The 23,373-nt window shown below is 42.7% G+C and overlaps 1 protein-coding gene across 1 annotated transcript in view; it reads right to left on the bottom strand.

Moving 5' to 3' along the window:
- The window catches only part of MTMR8 (myotubularin related protein 8), a 41,675-nt gene extending 23,834 nt beyond the window's left edge, over positions 1-17,841 (bottom strand). The window contains exons 1-2 of the mRNA XM_026086245.1: positions 17,699-17,841; positions 16,462-16,597 (exon numbers count right to left, since the gene is read on the bottom strand). Of these exons, the coding sequence (XP_025942030.1) occupies positions 16,462-16,597; positions 17,699-17,841 (279 nt within the window). The remainder of the gene's footprint in view (positions 1-16,461; positions 16,598-17,698) is intronic.
- Positions 17,842-23,373: the final 5,532 nt, after the last annotated feature.

The raw sequence follows: 23,373 nt of genomic DNA, 5'->3' as shown, positions 1-23,373 counted from the left end.
GGCGGCGGCGGCGGCGGCGCCCGCCCCGCTTCGCCTCGCCGCGCTCCTACGGCCCGCGGCGCGGCCTCCGCCCCGCCATTTGCACGGGGCAGCGCCCGCCCCGCCGCAAGTCTCGCGAGAGCCGCGCGCGGAGGCCGCCATCTTGGGCGCCCCAGGGGAGCGGCGCGATGTGGCGGTGCGGGGAGCATGTGTGGCCTCGCCGCTGCCGCTGCGCTCCTGGGGGCCCCTGCGCCGGCCTGGGGGGGTTACGGAGAGGGGGGTCCTGGGCAGGGTCCGGGCGGCTGCCGAGAGCGGCCTCGCCCTGGGCCCTCAGGGCCGGGCGTTGCGCGAGGCCGCAGGGTTTTATTTCGGGGCCGCGCAGGGCCGGCGGCGGCACCGCCCGGGGGGAGCGGGCTGGCCGCATTCACCGTTCCAACCTAATTCACCAACCTAATATTGCTAGTTTTATCTGTTCCTACATACACTTTTCACATTCGAAACATGGTGCTGTCTCTTGTGGAGGCCTGAGCTTGATCCTGAAGAACAGCTGCAATTACTACTCGCTTGCTGTTGCCTTCGCAATGAATATTCATATTATCTTGCAAACCCAAGGACAGCAAAGTTTTCCCAGGCATTCCTGCAAATATAAAACCTTAATTTGCAGAGGAATTTACTTCAGGAGGATGACTTTGTATCAAACCCAAGAATCTATATTTTTAATTGTTACATACCAGGTGGTCTTAGTGTAATGCACTGGTGCAAGTCTTCGTTATGGATCCAGTAAGCAAGGCACTCAGACTCCATAACGTATTGATTAAATACCAATATTTGGAGATAAGAAGGAAAAAGAGGGTAGCATAGGTAATGTTACATCCCTTCAGATGCTGGGAACCCTGGGCTGTGCAGCAGCTGGCAGACCTCTAGGCAGGACACGGCACGTTGCAGAGGTCCCCTCAGTGCCGAGGTTTGCCAGCATTGTAGTCTTCAGTGCTTTTAGAGGATATTCTTAGAAGTAAACAACTCTATTCATCATTTCTGCTGTCAAGCAAAAGGATGTTATATGGAAACATGCTGCTTCACTTCAAGATAAGACACGCAGGGGGCGTAATAGGTGCCAAGCAGGAGCCGCCCAGAGGCTTCTCCGTTACAGTCGGCTAAGTTCATCCAGCAGCCAAGTGATACATACAGTACTGAATGGCCATGCACCTATTCAGCTCAACTGTCACAGGTCTCACTAACTCCTCGATGTACAATAGTCTTCTGATTAGGACCACTGCAATTAGCACATCTTTTAACTAAGCAATAAACTGAGTAAAAAAGATTACAAACTGAGAACTCAAATCTAAAATGTTCAAAAACACATTTAGAAAGCTGGAAAGAGTCTACGTTTCTTTGTGTTCTCATTGCTTTTTCTATGCACATATCTAAGCAAGTCATTCAAACGTGACTTAAGGAAAGATGCTAAAATACAGTGTCATTTTTCCAGTGTTTACAACTGAACTCCTGGGGTTGCCTCAGGAAAACACATTGAAATTTCAAGAGTTTTACTTGTGCCTGTCTTTGAGTCACAATGGGAATATAGGAAAGAAGAAAGGAAGGGGGAAAGGGACAAGCACATTGAAGTTTTATCAAAGAAAATATATGCCAAATTCATCTGTGATAAAATTTTAGTTGCTTTAGTGATTATGGGGGTCCTTCATGTCCAATCAATTCTTGTTAGTTAGGGCTTTGCATCTGTGCTGCACATCAATGCAAAATCAGAATTTTCCAGCAGCCTCTCATGAGGTTTACTGAAGGATGATGGTAGTTTATAACAATATTAATAAACTGGTAGGCAGCATCAAAGGGGACCCCACAGTGCTAGATGATGTGCACATATAATAAAAGCACTTTTCCCCTGCTTCCCAAAGGAAAGTTGACACATAGAAGACAAGGAATAACCAATGAGGGAAGAAACGCGCAGGTTTAGATGAGGAGCAGATGCCATGGAGTAATAGACACATTTCTTAACTAGTCCCTACCACCCTCACAGCTTGCTCCCAAACTAATCATTATCATGCTGCAGAGATCAGTTTTGCGCAGGAATCCCAAGGATTAAAGGGTGGTGACTTCTAGTAGGAAGTTTTTCTCAAGTAATCAATGGATGCATGGGAAAAGTACTTAAGCAGAACTGAGCTACACAGGCTGGCAAATGCTCCCAGTTGAGAAACGTGTTGATGCAGCTTAATCTGTGAGAACTTTGAAAGTAAAGGCAATTGTAACCCAACTTTATCAGGGGTATATTGTAAGAGGGGAGATGTTGTCCAACCCAGAATTTATTCCTTCTCATCTGATACAATGGCAGGTACGCTGTTCCCTTTTTGGCCATTCAGGTCTGTGTCCACACCTCATACCAGAAGTCTGTATTTAGTAAGCGTGAAGAGATGAGTAAGTGGAAGTAAGTGACTAACACAGAGAATTAGACCACGGAAATGATCTTAGCAAATAAGTTTTGAGCATATTTGGGGAATGGGGCAAAACCATAAAAAAGCATCTTATAACCATTCAAATCGGTGATGAATAAGGTTTAGAAAACAGGCTATTTAACCTGCCCTCTGGCTTCTTTTGTTTGGTGTTGCTCTGCTTTCTTGTTGTTTTCAAATATGACAATAAGAAAAGGAAATTTGATCAGACTGTGTGCTAAGGCAAGGCTGAGCTGCATTTCATATGATTAATCTGAGCTCTAGCCAGGTAGAATGTTTAAAAAATCAAGATCCACTGCATTAGCTGCCTCAGTGCATTCACTCCCTAATGAGGAATAACATGACTGCTGTGGTAAACTGGAGGCAGAATTAGGAGAGTCACAGCTCGATTTTCCAGGTACCAGGAAAGTACTTTTAAAATATGAGGTAGAGTCATCAGGAACCCCTGCTTCCAACAGAGCTGTCGTGTTGAAGCGGAACAACAAGGACACGTCACTCTGACACAGCATGTCCCCTTGAAGGGCCACAGCGTCATAACAGAGCAAAATGCATCCTAGAGGGCCTCTTCTTTACCATAATCACTGTGAATATGTCCGTATGGCTCACAGCAGCACAGTATCCTACTGAGGTGCTTCAGACATGTACTGATCCAAGCAGAGGCCCACAGAATACTATTATGCTGCTTCTGGCACTGGTGCACTCTGTAGGCACATCCAGAGAAGTCAGTCCTGCACCCATTACAAGAACAGCCTCAGTGAATATTTTTCTTGGGTAGAGGCTTTTGAATCTCCCCAGCTGGATCATGAAGGGCACTCAGTATGTTGAAACTCCATATGATAGAGGAAGAAAACTCAGAGCAATGAAGTGTCTTGTACAAGGCCACCAAGACTGAATCTCAGAAGCTTGCCTGGAAACACCTGGTATCCAGTTTTAAGTACAGATCTCAGCAAATTTAGGCTACAAGTTTCTTCTGCCTCCTTTAAGTCTCCATGTTGGCTTCTGTTACAGAAGTCCCTCCGTATGAGAGGAACCTCTAAATTTTTTTAGTCTTGCACTGTTACTTATGTTGCTATTGATCCTGCTGTTCATATGGGGGTCACAGTCAGAACTGCCTTTGGTGGAGCTATCCCCAGATGTTAAATTGGCCAGGCAATGATAGGCATTCAGGTGCTTGCCTTTTCTGAAAAACTGACTTCTCATTCTGAGCTCCTCAGATCAGGAGAGTGGCTTTCTAAAGTGATTTCGCAATCTGGAGACCAGCTTGAAGATCTTCAGTTTACAGGGGAAGATAAGCTAGGCTTTTAGTAGGGTGTATTCCACACCAAGCAATTCCTGCAATCTCATTGTTATTAGAGTCACTCGTCATTTAGGAACTGTTCAACAGACAGCTAAACTCTACCACAACAAATCCCTGTCAATGAAGCAGTGAAGTCTTGGGTAATGGGAAAATTAGATTTTGTCCAGGAAAGATTTGTGAAAAACAAATTATTATGTCACTTCTCCTGAGTGAAGAATGGGAGAGGATATTATTAGACATCCATACTACTAAGCTCCAGAATACGAGTGTTGAAGAGGTTGTTGACAGAAGAGAGCCTTGTTTAAAGGTGTTGTAAGAGAATGATGTCAAAAATACATTGAGATGATTGTTTCGGATAAAAAATGGAAGAACCAGTTCCAGAGAGTATGCACAAAGTCCTACAGAGATGTTGGATTCTGTCATTCTGAATGTAGACAGCATAACGTAGTGACTGACCTCATAAGGAAAAAAATTCCCCTGATAATTAATTTTGTCTGACTGACCCTGGCAATAAAATTATATACATTTCTGAAATTTCGGTGCTGAAACACAACCGTTCCAGAGCTGCGCAGCTTGCATGGAATTGGATCTTCAGCAGTGATGTGACATGCTCTGTATGTGCTGGGGCCAAGTTCTTTGCTGCTGCACTGATGTTAAGTTCAGTTGAATTACACCAGGGATGAATTTGGCCTTCAGAGTTGTTTTTCTCTCTTTAATGACACTCAAGAAATAGCTGTCTCTTCAGGAGACTTCAGAGCCTTAGGGAGCGCAGCAGCATGGATTTTGCTCATATTTTAGAATTTTGACTGTCACAAATAGATTCTGAAGTAGCTTCCCAGAAGAGAAAATTTTAAATATAGCTTAGCTCAAGTTATATAAAGCTGCTGATATATGTGAAAGCAAAACTGGGTACAGCCTCCTACAAACTTTACTTTAACCTTTGGAACTGTCCTTATTCTAAAGGGTCCTTTAGCAGAAGATTTTAAAGCGAGTTTAGATATGATGAGGTTTAAGTGGTGTCAGGGTGCTTATGTGATAAGTTACAGCATTATTATTATTACAGGCTCCACAAAGAGACTCAGTACTATGCAACCAGTGGGTTTCCCCAGAGCTTTGGAAAATACCTCATGGAAAGATTCGTGCCATTTTCTTATACCATTTTCTGCTAGCATTCCTTGCTCAGAGCAGTCGTCTTTGTGCTATACATCTGGGTCAAGTGCACTGGTTCCTAAAGCCTGGATGCAGGTGCTGCATTAGAATTACGTCTCTCACCTCATAAGACATCAAGAGAGATGTTTGCAAAAACACAATTAGTTCTCCTCTTGCTACTACTGAAGTAGTCATAGGACTAGCACAACATATGCTGCCTCTGAGGTGATACGGCTAAAGTAATTCAAGAATCCAATCTAGGGCCTGATCTCCCCTTCAAAAGGTTTTACACTGCGGAAGAGACTGCAAATACAAACAGGCACCAAGCAGTGGGCATGTGGGGACCATCCTTCTCAGTTAAATTCAGTACAATCAAATGGAGAAGCTTAGGTGTCCCTGGTATTTTTAGAGTCCGCAGTCATGTTGCTTAGCTTTAAATTGATAATCTGCTAGCCATGCTGTGATGGGGCTGTGGGACAGCACCTCCAACCTGCTTAGAGTCAGAAGATTTTTAGTTAATTAAAGCATCACTTGCAGAGATGGAAAATCACTAAGGAGATGTGAGGTAAGGAAATGTGGAATCAAGTGTTGTTTTTTTTTCCTTTTGCAGTTGCTGTGGCTAGATGTTTTTAATGGAAAGAAAACAAAATGTCATCATAACAACTCTGATGAAATCTCCTGACACTTATGCCCACTTCCAGCAGAGTTTAGGAAGCTAACTGATGAACACGTATTTTGATCTGGTTTGTTGCCCTTGGAACTGAGCTGAATAATTTCATAACAAATAATTCATACAGTGAAGTTTCTTCTCTTTTCCAGTGAATGGCTATGAGCAGACTGTGAATTTTCTCAGATGTGTTGGGTTTTTTTAATTATTCCACAAGGTTCTTTTTGTTTGTTGCCTTGCAATTTGAGCTGCACTGCTTGTTTTTGAATGGTCTTATCATTCAGTGGCACTGTTTCTATTCCCTGAATAGAGACATTCTCCTTGAACATCACAAGACACGCTCATATAAAATTTACTTGCTTCAAGAACTTGAGAAAGTGGATATAAATCTGACCTTTGCAAAGAGCCGGGTTACTGAGCACTCATTTGCACGAACCTCCATGGAATGGGACTGTGGGAGACGTCTGAGCAAGGCCAAAGCAGACGTGTTTACCATTTCAAACAAATCTCTGTAGATAATGTTTTGCAGTACGTGTCCATCTCTGTCTGTGAAGCCCTTTGGTCTTCATCACAGATCCTGGGCTTCCCTAAGTACACAGAGCTATCGTCCCTCAGCCTGCTGCCAAGCGGGTAAGAGGGAAGAGGTTGTGTCCTTGGACTTCCCTTTAAGAGAGCTTCCGTTGCACATGCAGCTCGCAATTGGATTACAGTCTTCCTCTTGGCATTGCACTAGATTAGCTGAGGGCTGATCCTGGCTCGCTGTCTTTTGCTGCATCTGGAAACAGGACAAAGAAGCACTGAGACTTCTTATACAATAGAAGAAAAGAGATTGTGTTGACTTATATCCAAAACAGATCCAGAACATTTTAGGGATCTGATGGATTCTTTTCCTTTAGTATAATGGATGATCTAACCAAATATAAGAGATCTTGTGCCTCAAAGTAAGTATGGCAGAGAGACCAAAGAGAATATTCTTTGCTATACTAATGTGTTTTAGGGTCTTAAACTCTTTAGTCCAGTACACAAAGCTCTGACCCAGTCAAGCTTGTTAGCAGTGGCAAATTTATTCCCAACTTTATTTTTCTTTGATGAAATGGAGTTGTTCTTTTTCAAGACAAGACTCAATCCATAGTGACAAAGGGTGGATTATCTGTCTCTCAGCAAGCTACTGAAATGTATCAAAGTGAATTCGGATGTGGGTTTAGGAAAGTATTGAAAACATGCCAAGAACCATATAATACAGCGAAGGAGAGCAGGGATAGTGCTGAAATGCAGTATGATATGAGAATGTTGGCAGCATCTGGAGAACTGAGACGGTGCTTGGCAAATGACAGAAAGGGATATAACGGAGGACTGGAGCCAAATGCAAGCTGTATTTGGCTGCAGACAGAATCTCCTCTGGGCTTCTGCCCTGCCAAATTGTTTTTGCCCGTTTGTAATGAAGCTCAAATTTCAGCCTGGCTTATGGATGCAGTACCCTTTTTTTAGTGGGAAGATGAGCTAGACCTTGTCCTGAGGCCCAGCTTTTGTTCAAAGGTTAAAAAAAAGGCTTTTGGAGATGGCTTCTTGTTAGACATCAAATTAAGAAGAGATGTCTCTAGTGCTCACAGTGCAGAAAGTACTTTACAGTTGTTATATGCTGTCTCTCCCAGAACCTCTTTCTTTCTGTTATGCATATCTGTGGATTTGATTCTGTTGTTTAATTACAGTTCTAATCATCTTAGTTATGCTTCATTTCCCACTGTAAATAAAAAGAATTTTAGGCTGTACTTTGTTGTTGTTTTTTTTTTCCAAGTGGCTGCATAAATTTGCCCTTTTTAAAAAAGTGACTGATTATTTTATTGTGAAATCATGTGTTAATCTAGTTACATTACAGAGTTGAGTCATTCCATTGTCAGGGAAGGCACCCTAGGGAACAGAGATGAACAACGCAGGTTATTTGTCATCAGCAGAGCGTGGAGTGCTTCAAACACACTGAGTGATAGCAAATGACAGCAAGATGACTATACTTAACATGCATACGAAGTATAACGCAGTCTGGTGAAATCTTCGCTGGTTTTATGTATAGTGACAATGGCAAACTTCAAAGGAAGGGAAACTGAATTTATATGTTTTTCCTCGTGTCTCTGAGGACAGTCAGCTGCTACCGTCCTCCCGCGGGGCTCCCTTACCTTTCTGGAGTCCGTCGCCAGCGGGCCACGTTTGCCTGTTTCAGCAAGCAGCAGTTCTAGGTTGCAACGCTCTTTGTTGGGTTACCTTTCCRAGGAGGATCAGCCCAGAAGCTTTGTGCCACATCTGTTCACTGCTGAAAGGGCCCAAACTGCTTCCAGCAATAGGCTGGAAAATAATTTGGGAAGGATGAAGGGGTAGGGAGGGAAACGACATATTCTTAGCAACAGTAGTTTCTCCACAACTACTTCAAGTTCTGCAGCACAACAGTGGCTTCAATCCTCTCTTCACTCCCCACTGTCTTTTGCCCAGCTCTGCCTGAGAACTACAAGCAGCAGCACCAGGCTGCTTAGAGTAGCCTAGCACTGAAGGGATCTTCATCTCCAGCCATATCAGTTACCATCACACTGCTTTCAAGTGGCCTGGCCAGTCTTGTTCCAATAGTCCCAGCCCCATGGGGATGGACTGGCTGGTTTTATTTGTGTGCATCTCTCATCCATCGAAGGAGCCCTTCAGGCCGAGCACACTGGTCTGTATATGGCCAGGTGCTCTCTCTCCAATGTTGTCTTTTTGTTGTTGTTAAAGAAAGCAATCTTAATTTTGGGGCTGATGTGGGTGATAGAGTCCCTTCAAAGGCATCTCTTTAACTTAGGTATTGCAAGATTGCTTTAACTGAAGAGCAATGGAAGAAAAACAGCAGTGAGGAATGGTGTATTCTAGTCATCTCTTGATTACCCTGTTGGACAATGCTGTCCAATGATGAAGTCCTGCCTGGTAATAACTGAATATCTATTAAAGCCAGCATGTGATTAGATGAAACATGAATGTTTCTCTACAGTGAACTGGAAAAATAATATGTGGTTGTCTAATAAAGTACTTCAAGGACACTCTAAAAGCAATCTTGATAGAGGACAATTTGTCCAGGGACTCTTCGAGCTCTTAGTCACCAACAAGTAGCAACAAAATCCATGTTGAGAAAAAGCAGAGGCCTCCTTCATGCCCTTGGACAAAATAAAGTGCAAAAAAAGAGCCAGCTGGGTCTCACTTGTAGTGTCACTGTGAGTTGTAGAACAAAACTTATTGTATGTAGGTCTGTACTGTTATTTGCGAACTTACCATGCTTATTCATCCCCTGTTGGTCTAGTCATTCGCAACTCAAGACAACAAAGCAGCTGGCAAAGTTTGCATTGCAAAGAAGAGCAGGGTGAACTTGCACACAAGCAGGGCCTTGTTACCTCTGGATACTATCATGACAGTTCATAAGAAATGGTTTATACTTATATTCCCAGAAAATAGACACTTACTAACAATTCCCATTTCTCACTTTTCCCATGCTTTAATAATAAATAGCGCTGATGGAACTTGAGAGGGGAATCACAATAGAGACCCAAATGGTTCCACGTAAGGAACCTCAGCACAGACTCTCTCACTATTTACCATTCTTACTGAGCTAATCTTTTCTGAACAGGCAGGATTGCTGATAACTTCCTACAGGATACACATCAGTGATCACTATGTTAGCAGTGGGAAGCAGTATTTTGGTGAGATATATAAAAGAAAAAAATGGCCCTGACATGTAAAAGTAGAATTCTTTTCTTTATACTTTATAAAAATCTGTGCAGCTACTACTCTGCCATGCTAATGAGATCATACAGCTTCTAGAAGAAGGTGGAGACCATAATGTAGTCCATATAAACAAAATACGGCTAGTTCAGAACTTAATTAGCCTTGGCATACCAGCAGCACATATCTGACCCAATACCACAGAGCAAATTCTTTGTAGTTTTTCTTTAGCATAGTAGAAAATCTTTTAGTAGAAATCTGTCCTCATCCTTTTCTCTCTCTTTTGCTGAACCTGAGCTAGATCTCTTAAATGCCAAAGCAATTCAATTGCTCATCAGCAAAGTAAGCATAAGGCATCTACAGCTCATATTTAATTTTCCTGGATGAAGCACACTGTATCTTAGCTTAGTCAATTCTCTACAGGCATAAATGAAAAATAAAAAGATGCAGTGAAGCAAAAAAAAAAAAAAACTTTTTAGCCTATGGATTAAGTTTTTAACTAAAGAACAAAACAATTTTGGAGGAAAAAAAAAGGGATGAAAAGCAGTTTCTTATTTGGTTCAGATTTTAGGATCTGTATAGTAAAGCTAGTCCATAATACCTGTTTCACTTAACAAGTCTACATCAAAGAGCTTCCCCTAAGTCTGTCCATTGATAAATTATTCCTAGCACACTACTGTGCACACTAAGTCCAGCACATCCTTAGGGAAGGTAACTCAGGAGCATCAGAGAGAAGGAATGTGACTGCTTCAGAAGCAAAGCTGTACTGAGTGGAAAAAAAAGAATTTATAAACCTTAAATCCTCTTACTAAGATTTTCAAAATCCTATGTGAACTGATGTAGATCTAATTTTTCCCTCTTCATCAAACCCCCTTTCACAAAATCATATATGTACAAAACAGAGACCCAATTAATTTGTATATTAACCTTGGATTTCTCATTTTTCTACTCTTTAATCATAAAACATGTAATTCTCTCCCTCACAAATAGTTAAACACTCAGTATATCTTGGATGCTAGACCAAACCTGCCCCTTTCGTGTCTTTGAGCGCTATTTTGGGATTACCTGTTCCTAAGAAATCCCCTTGCAGGGAGAACTTAATGTTTCTCATTCCAGTGAGAAGTTCACTCCAGTGAGAAATGCTTGGTAACATTTATAATTGGCTACCAATCATTCTGTATTTTTGAACATTAAACAAAATACATTTATAGGACTGAACAAAAGTTTTAGTCTGCCCAGGCTATTTGTGTGCAGGATTGCAAAAGAAGTTCTAAATCACCTTCTTTCCTACAACTCCTCCAGCACTGCTTTTGTAGCAGCAATCCCTTGGAAACATCCCAGCATGGGAATAACTAAATCTGTGTAAGAATTTATGCTGAGCTCTCATTGAACTGCAGCTATTTGCACAGCCAAGATCTTACTCCATCTTATTCTTTTGCAAATGGTTTATTTCACCTACATAAATGCTGGTCTACTATGAACTTAAAAATATTAATTATCCATGTATTTCAGATGTCATTCTTTTCATTGAGAGTCCAAGAATGAAACTGTGTCTACGTCAGTCAAACTTCTATTACAATTTCTTCCAATGAAACTATAGAACTGGGGAATTTTGAAGGCTCTTCTCCCTTTTTATCTTTTCTGATACAGGAATTTTTTAATTCTCAAGAAAGTTTCTGTAATGGGCTGTATTGCTTTCTTCTAAGCAGCTTTCTGAATTATTTAAATCCCCTTAAGGAAATAAAGGAATTTAGTAATTAAAGTAACCAGAGTTACCTTAGTTTATCCTCTTTAATGTGTTAGTCATGCCTGTATCTCCAGTTCTGCCATAGTTAAGATATATTGCTTAACCGTATGCAGGCAGACTTCCGTCTCCATATGAGATCCACTCACATCCACTCAAGTATTATTAGCTGAAACCTTACTATCGAAATTTGTATTTCTTCCTCTTGGTCAAAAACAGAGCACACAAGAGCTATCTCTTTTTTCTGAAATCTTGTGGGAATTCTGTTCCATGCAATTCCATATTGTTCAATAATATTGCTTAAATGTTAACGCTCTGATGCTTTTCTGCTTGGAAGAAAACAGTAGAATTGTCTTTAAAGCCAAGGGTTTCTTAAAGGGACATAAGAAGAGTAGCGGGCCTTCCTAGCTTTATAGAGAAAAATGCTGTAATTTCCACAGGGAGTACATTGAAAGATATGTGGAAACTATTTTGTACATTTATTCAAACAGCTTACGTTAAGTTTATACCTAGTTCTACCTCCTTCTTTTGCTTCTGCAGGGACGTCTGCCTGATAAAGTGAATCAAGCATGATCTACTGGGGTGAGAACCAAGTGTCTACATCAGATCTGAATTCTATTCTGTGTTTCCTGTCAATTTACTATGTGTGTGAGTCATTCAGTCTCTTTCTATATCGGTTATTCTACTTGTAAAATAGAATCACAGAAAACTTGAGGTTGGAAGGGATCTCTGGATGTCATCTAGACCAACCTTCTGCTCAAAAGAAGACTAACTTCAATGAAGATAAGCACAGTAATAACCTACATTAGAAAGGCTGGAGCGTGATTCAAGATGAGGGAAGGTTTTCATAAGATAAGCCTTGCTGTTGAATCTCAGAATCCTAAAGCTGAATCCCTTTGTGATCCTGTGATTTCCATTACCGGGAATAATTTCTTACCCTTTTTGTACTCTCCAGTTATGTCTTTATTGTTATTATGTGTTCTTGTGGATTTTCTCTGTTGATTGCTTTTGGCTATAAGGCCTCAAACCAGAGGAATTTGGAGACAGAGGGGAAGAACATTGGTTCTTAATAAAATAGTACAGCAATACATCAATGGATGCTTGTGTTACAGTGACAGTTTAATATGCATGATAAGTATGAAGCTGAGCTGCCAACCAGCCTGTAAGGCCATTAGCTATGATTCCACAGAGGGTATCAGGTTGGACAATAGCGGGTTGACCAGTAACTAAGATTATATTGCAATTTGTAAGTCAGTAAACATAGCTCTTGTCTTGACTGCTGACATGCTCCCAACCAGCAATTTTTCTCAGTCACTGGGCATATCAGACTTCATCTATCATACCTGGATTGCTAGTAAAGCACTAGGCAATATACCATAGGAAATAATCATGTGCTGCAAAGATGTCCTACCAGACCTGTTTTGTTTGAAGTTAGTTTGATTTTAGTACGATTTTATTTTCCTGAACCCACTCTCATTTGCTATGGCCATGGAGGCTATGCACAGAGGAACAGCTTCCTGATCCTCGATCGGCCAGTGGTGGAGACATTGGCTGGAGCTATTTCAGTATATATATATATATATATATATTTATATATATACATATACTAAAGATTGCTGTAAGCTATTTCAGTTACCTGCACCTGAAAACAAGGGGTGTCAGCCTCAGAGAAATGCCAGGCACACTTTAACGGCTGGAGGCAGAATAGGAACCACTATACCAGCTCTAAAATGGATGGGATGGTCTTTCTTCTTTTGGCTGCTCTGACTTCAGGACCATGTGACAAGAATAAAGCAAATTACTGAGGTCCGTCCCAACTTTCTGCTGTGAGACAAATTATTGATTATATGTTTCAAATAGTAAAACTAAAAGCTTCAAGTTCAGTTTAACCACCTGAATCAAAAGAGAATTTGGCAGAACTGAGCACTGAGACACCGGCTGTTTGCATCAGAAATGCCACCAGTGTTTTTTAGTGATGTGCTCGGAACATGCTCTGTGTCAGAGACAGTGGGCAAGCTGCCCCGCACCGTTCTGCTAACTCAGCCTTGGCTTGCAACAGCCCTTATTTCAGTCTCAAAGCTCAACAGAGCAATGCAGTCCTGACCTAACATGTCATCAGCTCTTACTGGCAATATCCTCTTCTGGGGAGCTTGCCAATCACAATGAATCGTTCCATTCAGTGACACTTCTGCATCTGGGAAAGTATCACCCAGCTGAGACTAAAAAATTAATTCATATATGACATGCATCTCACTCGAACAGCTGAAGCCTGGTTCTTTAGTCTTACAATTCCACTTGTCTCTGCCATGCCTTCCCATTACGTGTCCCACCAGATTGTCTATAAGGCAGGTTATTTCTGACTAACATTACAGTAGATCTGATGAAGTTGTTAAGATACCAAAGTACAGCTTATTCTGAAAAGTGACTTTATAAAACAGACTCATCCTAGAGTTCTATGTTCATTAAGTCTCGGTAAGCCCCTCTCACACTTGCTTAGCTAAGAAGTCAAGAAATGGATTCACCCCACCCCCATGGCTATTTCTGCACACTCGGCCTAGATGCTTATAATTATGAAGATGTGCAGACCAAACAGCGCCCCTTATTACAAACGTGAAACCTTCTTGCTTTCAGAGGGACTCCAGGGATATGACTGACGGCTTGCTTTGAAAGCAAGGGGATTGCACTGCTGGCTTTCCAACTGAGATTTATGTAACATATATGTTGATATCATGGAAGACAAATTAGGCTTCAGCTCGTTATCCCCTAGCTTTGTTCCTTCTAGATGGCTAAGAGGAGAAAAAGGAAGTAAAATTTGCTTTTGCTGCTAGGTATGATGTGCAGGTATGATGTGGAATATACTTGGTGAATATACATGGCAAATGGAAAAATGTGCTGTTTTTATCTTCTCTGTCRAATAAAGCATTTTAGGCCAAGTTTTCAGCTGGTGGTTAATCAAGTTGCAAAGTTTTGTTTCAGGTGAGAAGCTGACCCTTTAATTTTCCTTTGGTTTTTAATAGAGGATCTTGAAAAAGGCCTTAAAAGACTTCTAAAGTTAAAGTTGTTTAGGAATACAAACATATACTCTAGTGTGACCCAGAGTTAGAAGTAAGCTGTGTGTCTCAGCCATGCTCCAGTGACCGCTTCCCATCTCCCTGCCTCCCAGCGTGGGTGCAGCCGACAGTGGAACGGGATGGGGGCCCAACCTGGCTGTTTCTCTTCAAAGCCTCTGTGTCCGTCCTGGGGCTTCAGGGTCAGCTCTGTCGAATTCCACCACCGTATCTCTCCTTCCACTGAAGAAGTTAAAAACAAAAGCAAATTTTATCAGCTATGTGTTTCATACTTTTATTAGGGTACCCTGGGAACACAGGGGCATTGCCATCTCCTTGCAAGCAGCTACCAAAGCCCATGGTTTCTCAATCAATGGCACCCTCTGGTGGAAAAGAACAAAGGGAAGATTTTATTGTTGAGAAACAAGAGCAGAGTAGTCTGCCTTGAGAGAAAAGGTCTGGCCTAAGAGAGGGTGTATCTTTTCTGGCTCCTGCAGTGTTGTTGCTGGCCTCTCCATAGGAACGTCAGGCCACTCCTGGCAACTGTCCTGTTTACTTGGAGGTTCTGCTGTGTTGTCCCCAGGCTTGCTGGTTCTGTAATAATCCCCAAACCAGAACAAGGTCTAATATCTGTTCACTGTGTGCCAAAGACCTACTGGTTATGCTGGGAACTGACACACATGTATTCAGACTGAAAACAGATGTCTTCACAGCTAGAGGTCTCTGCAAGGCTTGAGGTCCAATGTAGAAAGGGTACAGCAATCTCTAGCTCTGGCTGCTGGCTCCTGGAGAAGGACCAATTGCCACATTTCTTCCCCTCCCTAGCAGCACATCAGTCATCAGGATCACTAAAACCAAGAGCAGAGCTCTGTAGAGATCACATGTGCCTCATCTCTGTAGAGGTTTCCATACTTCACTTCTTTCTCTCATGTGCCGTGAAACTGCACCAACGGTACTGTCATTTGAGGAGCAGGCGATAAGGAGTTGGGAGTGGGGACACAAAATGGGATGAGCTGTGGCTGAGTGCTCAAATTCCTGTGCGAATATCCCAAGATGCTTAAGCGCAATTTTCGGAGTACAGGGACAACTGGTAGTTAATGGGTACAGGGCACTGAAAGAATATTCATCTAAGCATGTTACCTGCTCGAGCAAAAGTGACAGGTAAGCTCCAGCTTAGTGAGCTCTGCACTTGGTAGCACGCACTCCATGTGTGTGGAATTGGACTAAGAGCAGGGCAGGGTCAGGCCAACATTATAAACCTTTGCTGACGTAGCTCTAATACTTGAGGCTGTGACTGAGGTGTGAGATGCAACAATTACGCCAGCTAAACTACTACGTGAGTGAGTGTAGACTCAAAAATGGTATTAATTACTTCATTTGGGGGAGACAGATCAGCAAGGAGATCCCTCAGCAGAAGTGCAGTTTTGTAGCCTACCACCTATTCCTAGTGCACCCTCAGAGTGCTCCTAACGTAATATATGAGCCACTGTAGGTCTGGCCTAACAGCCTGAGTTAACCCTTTGGGACAGACATTTCGCAGGTAGCTGCAAAATGACGAGCAGTAGTCTAGAATATGGGTTGGACTTCAAAGCCACGCTTTAAATTGCTTCCGGTTTTTTTGCTCACTGATTATTTTGCATTATATCTGAGATCAGTCAGGGAGAAGAGGAAGACTTTGAGCAGGAAACTAAAGTAATACATGACAGAACTGTTCAATGTTTTAATGTCTGGGGGATTTAATCCCTTATCTCTGATGCCAGCTGGGGAGAATGAAAGACTTTTCTTGGCATTGGATGAAAATTAAAACATCACTTATAAGAAGTAATGGTCAAACTGAAAGAGGTTCAGAGGTTCAGCTTGAGGTTTGGCTTTGATTAAGTATCCAGAAATAACAATGCCTCTTTAAATGATCTCAAACTCTTGGGAATGAATCGGGGAGGGAGGGTACCCCATTTCTCAAGCAATTTCTGCTGTTCCCTGGGCTTTTATAACCAGAAAATAGGAAGACAGCTAAATGTTGGCACTTTTGCTTCCTCTTCTAGTCAGAAATCATTCTGAGAAGCTCTTATTATTCTTAATGGCCATGGAGCAGGACTGTAAAACAGTAAAAACACCAAATGAACTGAACTTTTCTGAATTTCGAGCAAGGTTTGGGTTCTGTGAGGGCAACTGTTTGGCTTACTGCTTATCTTATTCAAACATTTGTCCTTGTCTAGATGCCAAATGATCCGTTCTACTTTCAGTGCCACTGCACGCAGTTGGGCGCAGTTCCCAGCTGTCTCCCTCCCTGATCTATCCGCTCGGTCTCCCCTGAGCTGTGTAGGACTCACTGGGTTTGGTCCACACAGGTGTTGTCAAGTAATTTTAGCCCACTAGGGCCCAACCATCCCATACATAACTTTGAGGGAAAGGGACAGAATGGCCCCAGTAAAAGGGTTGGCTCTTTTTGCATCACATGGTTTTGTATCCTGCTGAGATCTGCTTTTACCACCATCCACGTGACAAAGCTGTACTTTGAAGCTGAAGCAACAAACAACATTCAGCATCACCGGTTTGGTGGCACATTATTCTGGGACAAATCTGGGCAGGGAGCATAGACGTTGAGGGTGCTGTGGGTCACAGTCCCGGCATTACCTCCTAAGTCTTCCCTTTCTCCTCCAGGCACATTTTTATAGTTTCCAACCCGAGACATCCCCATCACTTCTTGCAGGCTACCCCTGTGCTACGGTGTGGTAAATCCTGCCAGTGCGATCACAAAAAAAGAATTAAAATTATGGACTGTGACAGGTGGTCCCCGAACCACAAGCCAGTGAAGATAAAGCCAATTCCACAGTGAATGTATGAGTGGCACATGGCCTGCCAGCAAATTCAAAGCAGTGATAAGTGGCTGATGGCATATAAGGTTTCTCTCAAGTGTCAGAGCAATTGCAGAACTGCCAAGTAGATCACAACTTGAATCTGCAGAATGTAAGAAAGTGTCAAGAGAGACAATCACAAGAGACATCCAAGTAATTTGAGGAAAGAAACAAGCGGTAACCAGAAAGCACTATGAAGACACATACCAAGAAACAGAAGAATGAAGCATGCAGTGGACATCTCCTAAATCAATACTTAATTTAATTCTCAGTACAGTGCCTACAGTCTAAATACAGCACTGGGATTGAGATGTTCTAGGTCAGTCATCAAGCACTTTAACTCTTGTCTGACAAATTCTACTGAAAAACCTTAGGTGATATGGTGTTTTTCCAGGCATTGACTCTTTGCTGTTTTGCATATTTTCTGTCTGTCTATCTTCCTTTCATTGGGGCTAAATGAAGTCTGGGACTTATGGCTAAGGGATCCCAAATCTTCATTTACTACATCTCCTTGCTCCCATAGAAATATAAAGAAGGAAAGAGATTTAGAAAGTCATCTACCTTCTCCCATCTTCTTCTCTCAATGTAGCTATGAAGGATGGGTTCCTGCATTAAATTATCTAATGACTTTCTTCTCTTTATTTTCAACATCTCAAGTGATATGGTTGGTACCAGTGTTCTTAGGGGAAGCACAGCCAGACTTTTAACATACCATGTTATGGTTATCACCTTGATAAATATAACCTTATCCTAACTGTCTCCTTACCCGTCTCTTTGAATCTTCCCTGCTGACTCCTTCTTCTCTTTCCTATCAAGCATAAGGTTCTCTTCTTCATTTTCAGCATCTTCATAGCCTTTCTTTAACCGGACTCCAAAATCTTCATGAGAAGCCTTCACATATTCCACCATCTCTTATTTGCTATAAAAATATTTGTTGCAATTCCTGGCTAGTCCATAGCCTCCAGCTTGTGAAAGGCTCCAGCTTGTCTAAACTTCAGTGAAATTCCTACATTCTTCTGCTCTTTCCATTTTCTCGTTTGAGAGAAGGTCCTTTTAAATACTCACAAAGCTAGCTGCTTCTTAAAGTCAGGCTCGGCTGTGATGACCCACAATAAATTGACGACTGTAGCTCACAAGTAAGCTGAACTCACTGCTGACCAGTGCTCCCACTATTTCATTGTACTTCCCCTGAGACAGAATTGATTTCCTGCCTTACATGAACACTATTAGCAACTTAGGGCAGAAACCATCTTTGTGCTATTTTATACAGCACCTAGTACAGGTTCCTTGATTGAGAGTTATGTAATACACACACAGAAAGAAATACAAATGAAACTGCTGTTCCGCAACCTAACATGGTCATCCATTAGGACACATTCCTGACCACGCTCTGATGAACCCAAATGCCTGTGAAGATCTTGAGTTAAGCTTATGAAGCATGATTCAAGTTGTCACTTCTCCATGACTTGACTTCAGTTCAGATATAGATGCCAAGCTTTTCATAGCAGTTTTTTATATTTATGTGGAAAATGCCACACCCTGCTACTGCAGAAATATTCAACAGAAAATAGTAAGAGCCCAAGGGGTCAAATATTCATTTAATGCAGAGCTGGAGAGTCTAAGAGCAGGATTTCCTGTGAGATTTCCAGCATTTCAGATTTCTAATCTGTTTGTGAACTCTGAAGCAGATGGATTTGAAAAAAAAAAAAACTTACAACTAACTAAATAAAACCCAGACTTGTTTGAACTCCAAAAGTATTGCGATTTGAGTTGGCAAGGAAATTTTGGGTTAACTCTTACTGCGTTTGGTTCTTAGGATCAATCTGCAATGAGAGCAATGTTCACTACTGCCTGGGCCTGGTTTTTAGAGAACCTGAGCTCCTGCAGCTCCGCCTGACTTCCAGTGAAGCTATTGGGACTCGTCTCCTCTTGAAAATCAGGCCTATTGTATATGAGCAATCAAAAGCAATCAAGCTGAACAACCATTCAGAAGGTACACTCAGTAAATCACCATCTCAGTAGGTTCTGCCATTCTCTTTTCCAGTAACCTTCTAAAAGGTGGTCCGTCTTTTTAGGGGACAAAGGCCACTGGGCTATCCAGACTTTTTCTGAGGGTGGGGATTCATTAAAGAGCAAAGATTCCAGTAGGATGGACATGGACACCTAATTTCCTCCCTCAAAAGAATTGTCTTGTCCTAAAGAAGTGCAGAAATGAGGCTGGCTTTTCAGGAAAGAGAAAACGGACAGGTAGCCAGAAGAGGGGCAGAAGAAAAGTCACCAGGAGTAGAGGGGCTCTGAAAGACTAACTCAAGGGAAATTTAACAGCCAGATTTTTACTGAATACTTGAAAATTGCAGATGCAGTCAAAAAATAATGCCCTGAAGAAAGATAGTGGTGTTTAATCCCCCGATGTAGGCTACCTCTGTCCTATTCTCTTTATTGAGGAGGAAGAACAACAGTACTTATGGGATTTAGTATTTCCTTGTCTGTTCTGTTTTTAAAGACATGGCAACTTTGAAAATGAGAATTTTAAAAGCAGGCTTAGTTTAGCTTGTGGTGAGTAGGCAACTCATTGCACATGAGTCACCTAACTGCCCCTTTGGGACTGTTTTCATGCATCTCTCTAAAAACAGATCCCTAAGATGCTGGTGTTGTCTTTTTTTTATTTTTTGCTTTTGGAAACTTTGTGAACATTTCTGCAATTGAATTCAGTTAAATTTTCAACTCACTTTAAAAAGACAAAAGCCAAACTGCCCAAAAAAAGTAAACTGGAGAGCTATCCAGTCCAAAGGACTATTGGTTACTCCAAGCCAGCACACCGTGTTCCTTACGTTCTCCAGGGCCAGCTCCGACATCTTATCTAGACTCATTTTGATAAAGTAGAGCCACGCACCAGCAGGACACTGCCCACGTGAGCACAGAGCACTAAAGTGAGCCAACCGGCTTCTAATAAGCAGTAACGGTTGCTATACAAAACATGAAGAAATTGTGTCCTTCCTAAACTAATAAGCTTTCAGGTCTGCTCCTTTTCTTCTGCAGAGGCAGGATACATTTTTACAGATACTAATGTTGCTGATTCCTTAGTCTGCCTCCTCCTAAAACCTGCCCAAAGCATTTACAAGAACAGATGAAGTCATGCAAAAGTCTGTATTTTCTTGATAACATAAGGGGAGCTTGGTCCCGTACCCAGTGAGCAGCAAGGAGAGGCAGACAAAAGACAATCTCACATGAGGGTCAGATCTGTATCTCCAAAAAACAGTTGCTACTGCTGCTTTTGCTTCTTCATTATATTAAACACTCAAGTAATGATTAGCTTCTCCTGTAGCTTCTTCCTTACAGTGGCAAAGGATGGGTTTTGCTAAGCAACTGTCCACAGCATGCCTTCTGGGGCTGCGATGACACCCCTTCACTAATCAACCTCCGATAGGGATGTGGCCTCCTGCCTCTATCCTGAATCACTCTCTTTTGTTTGCCTACATTCTTCACTCCCTTTAATTATAACATAATCAAGCAATGCCACAGTAATTACTAATAAAGGGATATTTGTTAAAGGACCAGTCTTCAGTTAGCAGGCCGTTGCCGCAGGGGCCTGCCCATCTGCATGGCGCAGTGCCAGAATGAGAAGACTGCTCTGCAGGACTCTACACAGCACGAGCGCAAGCATCTGGAGCCGCTCCAGCCAGCTGTTACACTGCTGCGAGTAGAGAATCAGGTCTCAACAGCTCCGCGAGAACAGAACTGCTCCTGGGTATGGTAACACTGAGACGGCTTTGCTTTTCTGTGCCACGAGGCATGGTTTGTGCACCGAAATCTCCCAGGGAAACTTGCCTAGCAAGCCCCAGTCGCTATCCGGTGGGCTCCTCCTCGCCACTCCGTTGCCTTGGGCAGCCAGTCCCTGTCTCTCCCTCTAAATCACGATCACCGATCTTCCCCGAGTCTTGGCTCCTAGAGTCGTTCTTCTGCCCTGTTAGTCCCTGTCTCCCTCTTCCCCCGAACTCTTCATCCACAGGGAGTTTGCATCTGCACGGACACACGGGGAGAGGTGAGTACAGGTACAGAAGTCCCTAAGCAGCTTCAAAGTAGCCATCTCAGGCAGCAGCTGCTTTCCAGCTTACCCTTGACTCTGTGACACCCCAGCTGGTTTCCTCCGCTCCTGACGCTGCAAAGATTGCCCCAGGGCTCCAGACTAGCACTCACCTTCCCATGCTTCTCGGCTCGGTCTTCCTCGCCAGGCTCCTCCTCATTCACCCCCACCATCACCCTCACCGCTGTACATTTCCGTCCCCCCACTCTGCTCCCCTGCCTGTTCTCTCCCCACAGTCCTTCCTTGTTTCCTTGACAGATCCGGTCTCCCTGTTTCTTCACCAGCTGCCCTTCTTCAAGCCTCTGTCAATTAGACATTCACACTGAACTAGTTCCTCTCTTAAGCTGAGCTTTCTGCGTGTGTGAAGGTGCACGGGGAGATCAGGGAGAAGGAGGCTGCTATACGTTCAGCGGTTAAGCAGAGCCCTTCGTTCTCCAAGGCTCCCCAGCTAGCACCTTACACCCTTGGGTGCTGCAACGTTGAGAGGAATAATGAGTTGTGGAGGCAGGTGGCACTGATGATGCATATCAAGCATGGTAAAAATAAAGTACGGCGATATGCAGATACACATTATGCCCTGTGCCTGGCTATCTATCATAGAATATTTGCATAATTGTTCATGGGCGGCATTTACTCAACAGCCACGCTCATGAAATGCAAAAAGAACAACGTTGCTGTAGCGCATCAAAGACGCTTCCCAGACTCCTCGAGCAGGACCAGGTGGGAGAGCTATCTGCTGGTAGAGGTCTCGGGGCGTTCTGGCAAAGAGATTTGCCACCGCCGCGGGACAGCTGCTAATAGAGAACGTTCTCATTGTGCCTCCTGCATTTCCCTGGATTCATTTAGGGCCCGATCCTGCCAGGCGCCAGCACCCAGCACAGTGCTGACCGACCTGGCGTCAGGGGGAGGTAGCGTGCATCGCGTCAGGAGAGACGTGATCGGCACCTTGCAGGATGCAACCGCTAGACCGTATGCTCCCGTTAGCAGAGAGGGATTAGTCCTTCCCCTGTTTCTTGCTCTGAATTGAGCGCTCAGTTGGTGCTTAAGAAACGATAGGAATATACCTGGAATCAGCCTTCAGCAGTGTAGAAGATTATAAAATACCGATGCTGAACAGTGGTACCGCAGGGAAGGCAAAGCAGCTGCAAATCAGGAAGTTTTCGGTTTGTACTTTCTGCTTGGAATAACAGGAATTTTTAATCATCTTGCTGCCCACATAAAATTCACAAGGGGGAATGCACATTTCCCTAAATAAGAGAAACAACTCTCACAAGAAAAAAAAGAAAAGAAAAAGACTTCTCTCTAAGGGCTATTTCCATGGTAACTTCTAAACTCAAAGCTCAAGCTGTTTTGGCTGTAGGGGTACTCAGAAAAGGTAACAAGGTTGTTTGTTGTTGTTGCTAATAGTGGGAAACCATCATCACTGCTTTTTCATGCAAAATAGGCTGGATTGGTTTTGTTTAAAACTTCCCCCAAACCGGCAAAGAAAAAGCATGACAAATTTCACCCTGGAAGGTGAAAGACTGAGAAAGCTGAGAGAGACTGAACATAAGGAATTGCAATAGAAACGTATTCATGATTTACCCTAGTAGTTCGCAGCCAGCTCCCAGTCTATCCATGTAGTTCTTTGCATCCCCTGAAAACTCAAAGTGGGTCATGTATTTTGTAATGATATACAATTTTTTTTATACACAAATAAATTCAGCTGTTTCTGCAGCAGCTAAGTGGACACCAGAGCACAGACTGGTCCACGACCACACGAAGATGAGAGATTTTGGAAGAGGACACAAATGCCCTCTGGAACACACACACAAGCACACACACAGCAGGAATGGGAACGGGAATGGGAACTATGATTTGATTTTCAAGAGTTCATCCCTGCTAAGTGAGGTCATGTAATCCTATGCAGGAGAATAAATAATATATGACCACAGTGTTAAAGCTAGCATAGAGAGGAAGGATGAATCTTCATTCATAGTGGTAAGGCAATGAACAAGTTTAGGTATTTCCTAACATTTGAATACCTGACTTCGATGGTTTCTTAATATTCTTTTAATGCGGAAGGTGGAAGGAAAGAAGTGTATCCAATTATCTTTACTGAAGTATATATTGTTATGATGAGCTCTGCAAAGTGCTAAGCAAAGCCTTTCTGAGATTGTTTTTTCCAAGTAATTAGTTTGGCCTAATATTGCTGAGGTTGAGCATGTGAATGAACTAGCAACTTAAGGCAAATAAAGCTTTGGACTTAAAGTATGACTTCAGTAGTTTAAGAGTCCAATCGAAGGTATCACATCACTCATCTCCAGCTGCCTTTTAAAGGGTGTTGGGGCTGCTCAGTGCTTTTTAGATCATGCTCT

This window comes from Apteryx rowi, unplaced genomic scaffold, assembly GCF_003343035.1.
Source record: "Apteryx rowi isolate R43461 unplaced genomic scaffold, aptRow1 scaffold_69, whole genome shotgun sequence".
Taxonomy (NCBI): Eukaryota; Metazoa; Chordata; class Aves; order Apterygiformes; family Apterygidae; genus Apteryx; species Apteryx rowi.
Note: the sequence above shows the minus strand (reverse complement) of the source record. Positions and strands in the feature narration are given on the sequence as shown.